The 15,521-nt window shown below is 48.0% G+C and overlaps 1 protein-coding gene across 1 annotated transcript in view; it reads right to left on the bottom strand.

The window, feature by feature from the left end:
• LOC149995607 (uncharacterized) overlaps positions 1-15,521 on the bottom strand; it is a 43,277-nt gene that overhangs the window by 5,367 nt on the left and 22,389 nt on the right. Inside the window, 3 exon segments of the mRNA XM_090259273.1 lie at positions 3,741-3,867; positions 4,887-4,957; positions 15,317-15,520. Coding sequence (XP_090115399.1) covers positions 3,741-3,867; positions 4,887-4,957; positions 15,317-15,520 — 402 coding nt within the window.

The raw sequence follows: 15,521 nt of genomic DNA, 5'->3' as shown, positions 1-15,521 counted from the left end.
GAGCTCTGTGAAGGCAAGGGCTTAACTAGTCCCAGCTCCCGCACAGTGTCTGGCACACAGAAGGCAACTTTGATAAACCTTCACCAAGCATTGTCCACAAACTGACCACAGAGTAAGTGCTGGAAAGATTACAGCCATTTTACAGATGGAGGAACTGAGGCTCTGAGAATGAAGCCACACCCTCAAAGTTACACAGCAATTCCATCATGAGATCCTACTGAAGTCACTATCTGGCTTGTGTCAATGTCTCATCCCCAAAGAATGGATCTGACAAGTACATTCCGTAGTAGAATAATCCTGATATTGTGACCTTGAGGTGAGGAGTTGATGTCAGATGTCAGGGCAATTGTGGCCAGGAACATGAATGTTGAGGGAATCTTTCCATTAGGAAAAGGTAAGGAGGGTGAGAGTGGGTTTAGATTGAGGCCCATGGGTCTGAGACCCGCTGGGGACATAACAAGCCCCAGGCTGCAGGGATTGAAGAGAAGGGTCTGGGTTGTGCATATGGTCCGAAACTGGACTTCATCAAGTTGCAAACTTCTGCTCATCAATAATTGTGCCTGGACACCTTGATATGCACATTCAAAACAGTGACAATATATGGTGATTGAAGGAGATGTGACTTTGGGTAGCAGGCACACAATGTAATATACAGATCATTTATCATAGAAATGTGCACTTGAAATGTAAATGATCCTATTAACCAATGTAACACAAATGTATTTAATTATACATTTTTAAAAATTCAGACCTGGATGATGTGGCTCAGTGGATTGAGTACTGGCCTGAGAACCAAAGGGTTGCTGGTTTGATCGCTAGTCAGGGCACATGCCTAGGGTGCAGGCTGGGTCCCCATTTGGGACAACCACACATCGAGGCTTCTCTCTCTCACTCTCATTTTACCTTTCTTCCACTCTAAAAATAAATTTAAAAAAATTTTAAAACAAAAAAATTTATGTTAGACCCATTTTATATCATTCCCAACAATAAACTCAAAATGGACCAAAGACCTAAACAAAGAACTAAAACTGGCTCTGGCTGGTGTGGCTCAGTGGATTAGGTGCCAGTCTGTCAACCAAAAGGTCGCTGGTCGATTCCCAGTCAGGGCACATGCCTGAATGGCAGGACATGCCCCCAGTTGGTGGTGTATAAAGGACTGATTGATGGATCTCTCGCACATCCATGTTTCTCCGACTCTCTATAAAAATAAGTATATATAACATTTTAAGAAAAAACTAAAGCTGTAACTGTGAGAAAAAACAAGAATATATCTGTTCATGCCTTTGGTTAGACAATGGTCCCTCAGATATGACACTGAAGGCACAAGCAAAAAGAAAATAAATAAACTGGACCCCATCAAAATTAAAAACACTTTTGTGCCAAATGATGCTCTCAAGGAAGTCTCCGAACAGAATGGGGCAAATAGCTGCCACACACAAATCTGTTCATAAAGTTGTGCCAAGAATTAATGAAAACAGAATACATAAAAAACTTTCCAAATTCAATAATAAGGAAGCCAACAAACCAACTAAATAAACAGGAGAAAGACTTGAACCAGACACTTCACTGAAGAGAACAGACTGACAACAAATAACAACCTGGAAGGTCCTCGGCACCAGCTGCCAGCTGGGCCGTGGTAAGACCGCTCACCGACCAGAGTGGCTGCAGTGAGAAAGGCTGAGCATATTCAGTTCTGACAAGCACACGGAGCAATGCAATGCCCAGCGCCTGCTGGTGGAAGCAAAAATGAGACAAGTGCTTTGGAAAAATTTGTCATCTCTGAAAAAGTGAAATATGCACCATTGTATGACCCAACTATGCTCAACAGAAAGGACATCTTGTGTCTACAGAAAAATGTCCATAACTGGAAACAACCCATATGTTTATCATCACATCAAGTGAATGGATAAACAAATGTTGTCTCTCCATAAAGTAGATCATTACTCAGAAATAAAAAGAAGTTAACTATTGACCTGGCTGGGTAGCTAAGTTGGTTGGAGCATTGTCCTATGCAACAAAAGGTTGTGGGTTTGATCCCTAATCAGGACTCATATGGGAGGCAAATGATCAATGATCTCTCTCGCTCTCTCTCATATCAGAAAAATATCCTCAGGTGAGGATTTTAAAAATTTTTTTAAAAAGAGAAAAAAATGAAGGAAACTATTGTTACATATGGACAATGTGTTTAACCTCACAAAAAGGATGCCAACTATAAGAAGTAAAATTAAAAAAATTTTAAAAATAATAAAAAAGTACAGGCTACATTATTCCATATATATAAAATCCAGAATAGGCAAACTAAACAACAGTGACATAATGCAGACCACTGATTGTTGGGGAAATGAAGCTGGATGAAAGGAAAGTTTTGGGGTTATGTATTTGCTGCATCTCATGGGTGAAGAGAAATGTCAAAATGTACCAAACTGTTCAAACTAGCCCTGGCTGGTGTGGCTCAGTGGATTGACTGCCGGCCTTCCAACTAAAAGGTCACTGGTTCAATTCCCAGTTAAGGAACATGCATGGATTGTGGGCCAGATCCCCAGTTGGGGGAGTGGGAGAGGCAACAGATTGATGTTTGTCTAGCACATGGATGTTCTCTCCCTCTCTTTTGTCCTCCCTTCTCCTCTCTAAAATTAAATAAAATCTTCAAAAAAAATTGTTCAAATTAACTATGTGCAGTTAACTACAGGTCATTTAAATCTCCTGAAGCACTGTCAAAGAAATGGGCCCATACTCTTACTTCTGAAAGTTAAGTGTTTTTCCTGAAAAATCTTGTTCAGGGACATCCTTTTGTGTCGGTGACCACAAAGAGTGCTCATCTTTGAAGAGCTTCGTGATTTCCACCATATTGATATACCCTGATATGTTTGGTCAGTCTGGTAGGTGAGCATTTAGGACATATCTCTTGATTTTTCTTCCTATGAAAAAGTCTGCATACTTATAGAAAAAATTTTCATGGACAAATTCCAGAAATGGAATCATTTATATGTGGTTGATAACACCAAACTCTCTTCCTAAAGAGTTGCCCAACTTCATGCTCATATAATGAAGACTCGCTTTCCCTACAACATCATGCTACAGAAGGCTGTTCCTTTTTTTTTTTTTAATTTTAATGCTTCACCAAAAACATGCTTAGAGATGGAGGAAAGGGATGAGGAGGGAGGGCGGGAGAGGGAGAGAGGGACAGAGAGAAACATTGATTGATTGCCTCCCATATGTGCCCTGCATGAGGATCAAACTCACAACCTGGGTATGTGCCCTGAAAGGGAATTTAACCCACAACATCTTGGTGTACAAGATGGAGCTACAACCAGCTGAGCCACATACGGCCAGGGACGTTGTTCTTTTTCATCTCTGTACCTCATGGGCAAGAACTGTATTTCTGTTACTCAGTTGGTACCTCTTTGATTGTTAGTATGGTTTAAAAATCTTTTGTAAAGTGTAACTCCATACATTTCTCATCTATGAACTGCATACTCATAACCTTGGTCCATCTTTCTATTATTCATTCGGTCTTTTCCTCATTTATTCCTAGGAGCTCTTTACATATCTACAACCCTCTGACTGTTATACATGTGGTAAATATAAATACTCTTACCTACTTCATCACCTATCCAGTTTATTTTCAGCTTCAACTAACTGGAACACTCTACCTAAACAAATCTGCATATATTTTTTCTCTCCATGTCATCCTAAAGTGACAGGCAGGTGGTGAGTAACATGGCGAAGCTGCCCCTTACCCAGTGAGACCAGGTTCCAGTAGATCTCCATCATCACATCTCTGTACAGGTCCTTCTGCGCAGGCTTCAGCTGCTGCCACTCGTCCTGAGTGAAGTCCACCATCACATCCCTGAACGTCACTGAGCCCTAGGAGAGAAAGCACACACCACTAACTGCAGAGCCCTCCTCACAGGGGTCAGGAGACAGGGTCACAGGCCTGAAACAATCAGGAAGGCACATAGGATGCATGTGATGTGGTGTCAACAAGGTGCAGAGCTCTGAAGGAGCTGACCAATCCGTGTCCTTGGTGCCTAAGTACAGTGGATGGTCCTTGGGTGGACAAATAAACTATGGGGCCATTCACCAGGAACACAAACAACCCACTTAAAAATGGGCAAAGGGCCTCAATAGATACTTCTCCAAAGAGGACATACACATGGCCAATAGACATTTAAAAATTACTCAATGTCACTAATCATGAGAAAGCTACAGTTTAAAATCACGAGATATCACCTCATGCCTGTCAGATGGAAACACTGTAATGGACTCAAAATCTAGTCAATGTCATCGTTACAGGTGCCTGAGAAGTCGCAGCTTAAGGGGGTGAACAGGAAGCTGAAAGATGCCGTCTATGGAGGAGTCCTTGTGGAGAGATTTCAGATGGGGGTAGGTGGGTCAAGACCTGAGGCTTAGTCCCAGCTGGTCTGGTTCAGTGGATTGAGTGCCAGCCTGTGAACCAAAGCTTCACTGGTTTGATTCCCAATCAGGGCACATGCCTGGGTTGTAGGCCAGATCCCCAGTTAGGGGCTTGCGGGAGACAGCCAATATTTCTCTCACAGATCTGTTTCTTTTCCTCCATTCCTTTCTCTTTAAAATAAATACATACAGTATTTTTTAAAAATTAAATAAAAGCAAGGACGCCACTTCCAAGTGCCAGCCAGTATCTCTAGAGCCCCCAGGGTAGGACAGGTCACTCTTGAGCTATCCTTTATGATGCAGTTGGCAAAAGCCATGATCAGTACAGTACTCTCTCTCCTTATGGTGGACACAATCCCAGTAGAATGGGCTGGGGGCTTGGGCCCTGAGTGGGGTCATGTGGGCAGAGGGTCATTCCTGCCTGGAAGACTGACCCTAGGAAGGAGGTGCATGAGGGTGGCATGACTTACCAGTGCCTTCCTGGTCAGCTGGTCGGTGGCCATCCTTCCAGTGCCCATGGTGACTGGGGGACAGGCAGGCTCTGAGCAGGGTGAATAAGAGAAAGGCACAGTGAGAGACCAGGTTGAGGCCCACTCCACAATGCACAATACAGACAGACACACCCACTAGGAGAGAGGCAGACACATACACACTTTAATAGTGATCGCATGGCCCTGGCTGCTGTGGCCCAGTGGATTGAGCGTCAGCCTGCGAGCAAAGTGTCGCTGGTTCGATTCCCAGTCAGGGCACATAACTAGGTTGCACATCAGGTCCCCAGTTGGGGGCACGAGTGAGAGGCAACCACACAGTGATGTAGCTCGCTCTCTTTCTCCTTTCCCCTCTCTCTAAAAAATAAAATTAACAGACAAATGAATGAATAAATTATTTTTTAAAAAGTGATCGCATGTAGCAGGGGGCCTATGGCACCTCTGATTTACTACTCATGACACCCTACAGGATGGGGGGCTATTTCTACTCACCCCATTTCACTGATAAGGAAACTGAGGCCCAAAGACAAAAGCCACACACACAAGACAGAGCTGGGATTAGGGCTGGGCTGAGTACATTTGCGTCCCATTGCTTGGTGCACACATCACACTCACATAGTGACACTTCCCCAACACACACACACATGCGCACACTGCCAGTCCCATTACCTGAAGGAACAGGACCATATGCCAGACCCTAGCCCCAGAAGACACCCTAGTACCACCTCTACCTTGAGGGTCTACCCCAGATCTCATGGGGTTACTGTGAGGCTCAATCATCAGCAGTGCGCCTGGCACCATGAGGCACACAGTAAGAACTCAGTCCACCCCTGGTCAGTGGATCAGTTGGTAGGAGCGTCGTCTGGAACACAAGAGTCAGGGACAATCCCTGGTTCATGACCAGGGCCTAGGCTGCCAGATTCATACCCCAAGCCCAGGTAGGGGTGCGAATAGGAAGCAACTGATTAATGTTTCTCTTTTTCTTCTTCTCTATCTAAAATCAATTAACACATAAACCATGTTTATCTTAGCACTGTATCGCTGAAACAGGTAACAACCAACAAAACACAAATCCTGGACAGGATAGAGAGCTGGGCGTCCAATGTGAAAACGCAGGTCGTCTCCTGGAAACAAGACTAATTTCCCTGGGTGCAGTGAGGTCATGATTTTTTAAACAGAATTTAATTTTTACAAAGGTAGATCATTCCAGACCCACGGTTTCTGACTCCTATTCCTGCACCATGATGTCAACAACATGCGCTCCTTTTACCAGACAAGGGGCCATGAGAGCAAACATAACCAGGAAGCACAGTGCACCGCGGGCGCATGACACCTGTAGGGGCCCTAAAAAACATAGCCTTTCTTACGTATTATAAGAGAAAAAACGGAATCTAACCCATCCTGGACTACGTTTGTCGTTACAGCAATGCAGGCACAACTTTAATTTTTACTCTATTATATAAAGGAGGCCATGAAGGCACAGTGGCCCTGGAAGTCGCGTGTGCACGGGGTTGGTGACGGCTGACCCCAGTGTGGTCGTAGGTCTGTGGCTGCCAGGCACACAGACGCGGACACACACACACACGAGCAAAGGGAGACCCAGCAGGCCCCCGGGACACGCGTGGGGTCAAGCACCGAGACACAGCCACAGGCCGCACTTTCACCCACAGGACCCTCCCAGGACGGAACCCCCTCCCGAGTCCTCACAGCCGTTCCCCGGACTCGCAATGTCTGCACTACCGCCGCCCGGCTCCCTCAGAGCGCACTCGCCGCGCTTGGCGGCTGGAGGAGCAGGCACGCTTCCCAGAATGCCGTGCGCCGCCTGCCCTCAGAGCGCGCGCGCCGCCCACGGCACATGAAGCAGAGAGCGGGGCGGGAGCGGCTGCTGTCCCAGAAGCCCCCGCGTCCAAGGAGGCGGGCGGGGCTCGCTGGGGATGCGCGGGACGGTCGCGCAGGGAATTGGGGTACGGGAGGACGAGTGAAGAGTGGCGTGGGGGCCAGGAGGGAGCGCGCGGGCCGCAGGTGTGCGGCGCAGTGAGGGGAAGAGGTGCAGGCTTGAAGGGGAGGGGCCGGGGGCAGAGCGAGGGGGAGGGGCACTCCCGAGGAGGCGGGGAAAGACGCGGCAGACGTCCCCGTGCAGCCTTGCAGGGCGTTTGTGAAGCGTGAGGGACGCAAGAGAGCCGGTGGTCGTGACCAGAAAAGGAGTGTCAGCCGACCCGTTAGGTGCCGCCCCTGTTCTGGGCGTGTTATCCTTACAGAACCAAAGTGGGGGTGCCGCTGCCCGCCGCCCCCTACAGGGCAGCTCCAGAGACAGGCCGGTGGGAAAGTTAAAGAGGTTTTTCACTGGACTGCTGCTGCGTCGGGGAGAATGGCAGACTCTTCTCCAAGCCCATTCCCTACAGAAACCCGAAGAAAAAGCCAGCGTCCTCAGCCAGTCCGGGATAGAAGGCGGTGTCCAGAGCAGTGTCCCATATAAAATACTGTCCTCTGGGAGCCGCAGGTGGCCGCCGAGCATCACCCAGGCAGCTCGGCTCCGCCCCGGAACCCACAGGCGCCGCCCTCCGCCAGGCCGCATCCAGGCCCACAAGGTCCGCGGAACTCACCGGGTAATGCGGTCGCCAGGTGGGAAAGAGAGCTTCCTTCCCTTCCCTTGGCTTTATATTAGTTTCAGGTGTGGGGCGGGCGGAATGCCCAATTGATTTCCCAAAATTCCCGGTGCTGCAGGAGGGTCCACCGCGACCAATCGCGTCCTTTCCCAGGCAAGACTGACAGGCTGGTCACCAGCACCTTCCCCCATCCCCCCGCCTCCATTCTGACCTCTGAGATGCAGGTACCTGATTTCCCTGATCCTACCCCCTATCATTTCCCTGGCTGGTTTGGCTCAGTGGATTGAGCGTCGGCCTGCGAGCTAAGTGTCGCTGGTTCGATCTTCCAGTCAGGGCACATCAGAGAAGGAAAACTCTGACTCCAAAAAACCTCCGCTGCCTTGCGGCATACCTCTTCAGGGGAAACGCTGAGGGAGTAAACCGCGACAGAAAATCCGGAGCCGGAGTCCCTAAGGCGGTTTGACGTTGTAGTCGACACCGGCAACTCCTGCGGCGCACCTGAAGCCAAGCTGTATTGACTCCGTCTTTCCCTTGGACCCTTCAGCTGCGAAGAGAGGGGGGGTCTGCTTCATGGGCAACAGCAGACCCTCCATATCACCCTGCCCAGGCTCTGTAGCTTCAGCTTCACTGGAGAGGACACTCCAGCATCATCGCAAGATGTCGATTCAACATGGGAGGAGACAGATACCGTGTCACTCCCGAGTCGGACTGCACAGCCATTCTCGGCGGTGCAGATAGACTCTTAAGAAGCTACACCATCGTCTCTCGAGACGGACGGCTGCCGCCGCCGCCGCCGCCGCCCTATCAGGTACCAGAAGCCGGTAGGAAGGATTTTCCCCCTCTCCAATCACCTTGATAGGGTAGCACGTGCTCAGGGCAATAGTTCCTATTGCCACTTCCTTTCCCAGCAGGGAAGTCCGCCTCCAGGATACGATGCTCCACCTGCGGCAGAGCTCCGTTACCCAGGCAACTCGGTGCCGCCCTCTGCCTCATCAAAGCCAGGACCATTAGAGATTTCCTCTGGTGGCCCCTCTGGTTCCCGCACTCTGCCAGCTTCAGTGGTCCAGTCACACTATCAGTATCATTAAGATGTACAAACTCATTTGATCCTCACAATCAAGCCACTTCCCAGATGGCAGACAGTGACACAAACGAGTGAAGTCACAGGAGAGCAAGGTGGGGGAGCTGGGGTGGGAAAGAGGCCTCCAGGCTGGGGTCTTCTTGTACCATAAACCACAATGCCAAGCACAAAAGCATTTAGTGAATGTCTCAGTGACCACGAGAATGCCAACTGCAGCTACCTTAGGTGACGATTAATGACCTCTTTCTTTTTTAATCCTCAGCATAGGATATGTTCATTGATTTTAGAGACAGAGGGAGAGAGAGAACATTGGCATGAGAGAGAAATACACATCAGTGGCTTCCCATAGTTAGCCTGCCTTGGATCAAACCTGACACCTAGATATGTGCCTGGACCTGGAATGGAAACCACAATCTTTTGGTGCATATGACGATGCTCCAACCAACTGAGTCACCTGGCCAGGACTGAAGCCCCTTTCAGATAGACCTGTTCCTGGCTTTGACCAGGCTGGTCCATGGTATTGAATCCTTTCTGCATATTCAGACTAGCTGGTGATGTCTGTGATTGAATCTGTAGGCAGATCACACATCTCTGTCCACCTCTGACTTCTTCAAAGAACTGATCTGCCTGGGAAAGAGCCCTGCTGTTGTCTGGAAACACAACTGTCTGGGCTGTGGGGAGTGGGGGATGAAAGCAGATGTGGGTAAAAACTGCACAGTCATTTTTAAGAGGAAACTTTGGCTTTTAGAGTGGTATGGTCTGCCTACAACATGACTGACATTAGTAATGCAGTTTCTAAGACATTTCTATGGCAAAAAAAAAAAAAAAGTACCCCTAGAAAATGAAAAACAAGATAGATGTGGCAGGATTCTGGGTCTTGGTTACCTTGGCTTGCAGAAATTAGGGGAGTGCTATGTAGTTATATGTGAGTTATGGGCAAGGTTCTAGTTTTCACATTGCAAGGTGGAGTCATAGGATATTACTGTGTATTTATAGTACAGCATGGCTAGAGCTGTCTGGTGTGCCTCAATGGACTGAGTGAGAGCCTGCAAACCAAAGGGTTGCCGGTTCAATTCCCAGTAAGGGCATGTGCCTAGGTTGCAGGCCAAGTCCCCAGTTTGGGGCATCCAAGAGGCAACCACAGACTGATGTTTCTCTCCCTCTCTTTCTCCCACCCTTCCCCTCTTTCTAAAGTCTTTGGAATTTCCTAAAAACCCTTACTTTGTAATATAATCAATTATGTATATAGTAAGCCGTGTTTCCTATTTTAATATCACATTACTTGGTGAAGAGACATGCCAATCATCTTGTCTTAGAACAGCCTTGAATTATGCAGGTTTTGAATGGTGCAAGGCCTTTAGAATGAGCTCCAGGCATAAAAATAAAACCACTCTGTAATTGATGAATGAATGGATGGATATGTTTGTTCTTCCCAAAGATCTGGTCGCCAGGGAAGCCATAGCTGCTTCTGTCACTCAGGAGACAGACATTCATAAAATATCCACTATGTGCTGAATATTGCAAGACACCTCATGTGTGTCCCCTTCCCCTAAGACGATAATAATTTCCACACATCTTTTTTTAAAGAGTGGGAAGCTTTCAAACTCATTTGAGCTTTTGACCAGCTAGACCCACTCAACTCTGGCTCTCCCCTACTTTTCTAACATTTCATGGAGTTTTGGCCCAGTGGGTTTTGATATTCCAAATTCTCTAAAGAACCTGGAACTCATTACTTTAAAAGTGCTTACTCTTTATTAGTGTGTAATTTCGTCTCCATGATGGTGGGCACTGTATGTTTCCAATACACCGCTGAATCTGCATCTATTAGGTGATGTTAGCTACATATGAAATATTCCAATGTTTTAATGTGGACAACTCATTAAACTGAAAATAAGGTGAGTTAGCTGAATCAAGTCCATCAGTTGGCTGGGTGCAGCCCATGGTCTGCCCAGCTGAGTCACAACGATCATGGTCTCTGTTGGATAAGACTGTCAGGAGACCACACCATGGGCAGAGATCTGTTGTTCCCTCCTCTAGGCCATCAGCGGTGGCCCAGAATGCAGGGCTGTGTGGCCCCAAGTAAAGACTCCTGTAAGGATCACCCACAAGGAGGAGAATCGGCTTCACTTTTTCATATTTTATTCATTTACCTGACAGTTTTGCTGTTCTGCTTATTTACGCGTTCATTGCGTGATCAAACAAACCAATGAACATGAAAAGACTTAACAATTTAAAAATAAATGGGAATAGCCCTGGCTGGTATGTTCAGTGGATTGAGGGGTTGGGGCGCATGAGAGGCGACTAGTGAATGTTTCTCTCCCTCTCTTTCTCCCTCCCTCCCTTCTCTCTAAAAACAAATTTTTTAAAAATCTTTAAGAAAAAAAGGTCTATACAGATGACCATTTGCAATTCATGTTAGGGAACACACACGCACACACGAATAAATGGGCATTCAGTCTCAATTATGCAACGTGAGCAAGTCCTAGATCCTCTGCTGTGCCACACTGTCCTCTAATTTAGATTCTCTTACTGTACGCCTGGCTCATTTGGTTGGAATGGCTTCCTGTAAACCAAAGGACTGCGGGACGGAATCACAGTCAGGGCATATACCTAGGTTGTGGGTTTGATCCTGAGTCGGGGCATGTGCAACAGGCAAGCGATCAGTGTGTCTCACATCGATTTCTCTCATTCTATCTTCTCTCTCCCTACCTACCTTTCTCTGGTGTCAATAAACATACTGGGTGAGGATGTGATAAAAAACAAAAGGGCAGGGGTAGATCTCATGTTGTGTTTTTGTCCACAAGAAATTAAAATGCATTTTAAAGACAAAACAGTACTTAAAATTTAAGCTTCCTATTTTTCAGTGTTCTGCATCTCTTATGCTTTCGTCTGCTACCATATCACAAATTCTTCTGACGTTTTATTTCTTCCTAAAAATAAAAATACAAATGAGAGTGCATAGTAGATACTGTAGTCCGTTGTTTTTCCATTTCATGCTGTCACTCAGAGCATCTTCTGTTACCGCTGTCTGCAGCTGTTTCTCAGCATTTCTTACCCAGGCGGATCCTAATGGATTTAGCCAACCCGCTAAGGACGGACCCTCGGGTATTACCAATGTCTCCTCTCTTCCACGTACGTCTCCGCTGAGCCCTGGATTGAGAGGACACTATCCTGTCCCCGATATCCATATAGCTGTCTTCTCTTTGCTGACTGGGGCTGTGCTCCAATGTCACCTTTGGAGAGAGGTGCTCCTTCACTGCCAATGCTGAAACAGTCCCTCCCTTCACTTCCTACCCCGTCACCTGTGATCTCACTCAGAAATGAGCAGTGGGGGCTTCGTGAGACAAAGGGCTGTGGTTCCCTCACTGCTGGACTCCCAGCGCCTGGATCAGGGCCTGGCACAGAGGAGGCGCTCAGGTACTTGTTCACTAAGTGACTCACTGTTCGCCTGAAGCCTCTCGTCTCTTGAGATTCCTGTTATCAGAGGACGCAGAAATTCTAGGTGTCCATGGATTAGGCATCCACTGTCTCATGTCTTCAAACAGCCTCTCGGCCACCACTGAGCGGGAAAGAGAACTCAGACTCCTTCTTAACCCAATGCCCTCCCCTGCCTGGCCTCACTCCCCTGTCACATGAACCTCCCTCTAACACACAAATTCAGCAGTGAAAAAATGTCAACTTCACACTTGCCTCTCCTCCCTATCCACTTTTCACCACCTCTCAGCCCTTCTGGGAAGCGGGTGATCACCTGTAAGGAAACATTCCTTCTAGGCAGCTCTTTAAGAAACTTGGACCAAAGGAAAATTCCCCTGATGACATTTCATGCCACGGGGAGTGTTTATTGGGTAAATGAATGTCTATGATAAAGGAGACGGGAAATCTAACAAACCTCCTGGTGCTGCTGGGTGAGTGTGTGTGTGTGTGGTGGGGAGATGGTCAGATTTAAGGGGTGTGGGCACAATAGAATATGCACGTGGTGGTCTGCCTCCTGGGAGCTATGACCTGACTATCCCCATCTTCACGACCCTGTGCCCTTTCCCAGTTTATGATACCCATACCCAAGCCTGTCCTCCTACAGTTAAAAATAGCATGTATGCAAATCAAGAGTCTGCCAGGGTTTAGGCACACAGTTCATGCTCAGTAAACGACAGTGGCCAGAGCTGTTGTGTTCAGTGACAGGGCTTAGTTCACAGATACGTGGCCAGGATTCTAAGGACTAATCCACTCCAAGTACATAGTGGTATTGTTGTTGCTGTGCCTTTTAAGAGGACCCATCAAATTTACAAAACGCAACAACAGAAGCTTTGGGCTATATAGTAAAAGTAGCTAAGGCTTTATTTAAAAAATTTTTTTCCTTCTATTATTTATAGAGAGGGGAAAGAGGGGAGCAAGCAAGGGAGAGAATCATCAATACGAAAAACATTGATCAGTTGCCTATTTACACACACCCCGACTGGGAACCAAATCTGCAGCCTAGGCATGAGCTCTAAATGGGAATTGAACTGGTGACCTTTTATTTTCTGGGAAGACACCCAATCCACTGAGCCACATGGGCCAGGGCAAAAATAGCTAAGGCTTTAGAGCTGCAGGGTCAAATGCAGTAGCCACTAGACAGATATAACTATGCAAACAAATTAATTAAAATTAGACACAGGTCAGGGCACATATAAGAATCAACCAAGGAATGCGTACTTAAGTGAAACAATACATCCCTGTTTCTCCCTCTTTCTAAATAAATTTAAAAAAATTAAACACAGGTAAAATTCATTGCCACGGCCACACTGGCCACATGGTAAGTTCGACTCTCCCATGTAGCCAGTGGCCCCCACGCGGACACCAGACACACAGCTTTCCGTCCCAGCAGTAAATGATGGGGGTAGCACTGCTTAGCGGGCCCCAGCAGCCATCACAGGAACCTTAAATGAATTAGCTCAGAAAACGCACTCAACCCCACAGGGCAGGTCTCCTTACTCAATCTCCTTGGAAAGGAGAAAACCGAGGCTCAGAGAATGACCTCACTTGTCAGAGCAGAGAGCTGCTGTTTGAACCCAGGCAAACCTGGCACCCGTGTTGCTGCTCCGTCACCTGCTTCTCACTGACCTTGTCCGCGTTGCTGGGGAGATTTCCCTTTCTTCTCTTCCCCACCTCCACAGCTTCCTCCTCCTTCCCCTCCTCCTCTCCCCTCTCCAAGCCCCTGCTCCTCCAATTGTTCTGTCCCTGACATCTGAGGTGGGGAGGTAGGCGTGGCCTCCGGGCCACACAAGGAGACAGTGCCCTCCCCAGACAGAACCGAACCAATGGTGGCTTCAGCCCCTCGCCCCACCCCCAGCACAGCCTGATTTGAGTCTGCCCACCTGCCCCTGGGTTCTCTGGCCTGTGCAGGTTTTTGTTTTTTGTTTCTGTTTTTTTACATGCAGAGAATTACAGCTCTAAGCCTTGGTTTCTTCAGAAGAAAACCCAGCATAATAATAGGGCTTGGAGGCATAATTATTTGTAACAGATTCTTATCATCATCAACAATGAAGTAGTAACTACACCATGACTAAGGCTGAGGGCCAGGCAGATTGGATTATGCGCCTGCCAGACTGAAGGCACTCTTCATTTTCACAAGAATTCCAGGAGGCACACGGTAGGTGAAGGATACACTGTGATATGAGAGAGGATTATTCTCCTGCAACTGAAATAGCCCTGAAAGAAGGGGGTCTGCTGTGCAGGGTTCCTGCAGGGGGTGCCCTTCCCCCATCTCTGAGGCTGAGGTCTGGGCCCAGCCTTGTGGTCTGACCATTCCTGCCAGGAATCCAGGGCTGGGAGGGGCAGGATTCCTGGGTCCTGGGGTTCAGGTCGGGTATTCCTACCTCCTACACCCAAGCGTTGACACACAAATGGACTGGAAAGCCGATAACTGTATCTTTTGCACCTAACAACTGTTTAAAATGACATTGGTCTCCCTTAATTAAACATTTCATTTAAACATGTAACAGACAACTATGAGAAACTTTGGCATCTGAAGTTATTACTGCTACTCTGTGACAGTGAAAAGTATTCTCCCCCTCTTGAGCCACTTGGCAACTTCTACTTTTACAGGGAACCTAGGGGCTGGGTGTGGGGAAAACAAGGAAATCTACAGATGGTTAACAACCTGACCTCTGGACTAGATCCAGGCATGTGTGACAGTGTCGATGCTCCCATACAGCCCCCCTCCCCCTCCTCCACTTTACTATCCAGGAGATGGAGACCCAGAGACACTGTGTTGTCCGAGCTCTTAAGACTATTTACTCCAGCTCGGTCTGGAGCCATGGTGCCCTGGCCACGTTCCCACATACTAGACCTGTGGTGGGGCTTGCCTCCACACAGCCCTGCGGAGGCCCCGGAAGCAGCTCGCGTGCACAGCATGGCCTCTACGCAGTGCCCACATTCTGGAGATCCATCTGGGCAGGACTTCTCTCCAGTCCTACCTGTGGGCTCCAATGTCACTTCTAGCACTGGCCCATGAGCTCAGGACCAGGCTGTCACAGTGGATTCAGAGACTCCGGAGCCCCTTGCTACGTGTGCATCCTTCTTCAGTGTCATGTAAGGTGGATGTTATGCCTGAAGGTTTTCCCACACTTGGCACCCTCAAAGGACTTCTCTTCCATGTGGATCCCCTGGTGGAGGGCTGGCGAGAAGTTCCTGACAAAAACTTTGCCGCACTGGCCACACGTGCAGGGTTTCTCATCCATGTGGATGTGCTGGTGCTTGATGAGCGAGGCACCCTGGCTTCTCGATGGTGTGGCTGACTAGGTGCATTGCCAGAGATGAGCACCTTGTAAAATGCATCTGGCACATGGAGCAATCGTGGGCCTTCTCCCTGGTGTGTGTCATCTGGTGCACAATGAGGTGCTTGTTCTGGCTGAAGGCCCTGCTGTAGTCCCCACATGCATATGGCTTTTC

This window comes from Furipterus horrens, unplaced genomic scaffold (genome assembly GCF_987537825.1).
Source record: "Furipterus horrens unplaced genomic scaffold, mFurHor1.1.pri manual_scaffold_13, whole genome shotgun sequence".
In the NCBI taxonomy this organism is placed as follows: domain Eukaryota; kingdom Metazoa; phylum Chordata; class Mammalia; order Chiroptera; family Furipteridae; genus Furipterus; species Furipterus horrens.
Note: the sequence above shows the minus strand (reverse complement) of the source record. Positions and strands in the feature narration are given on the sequence as shown.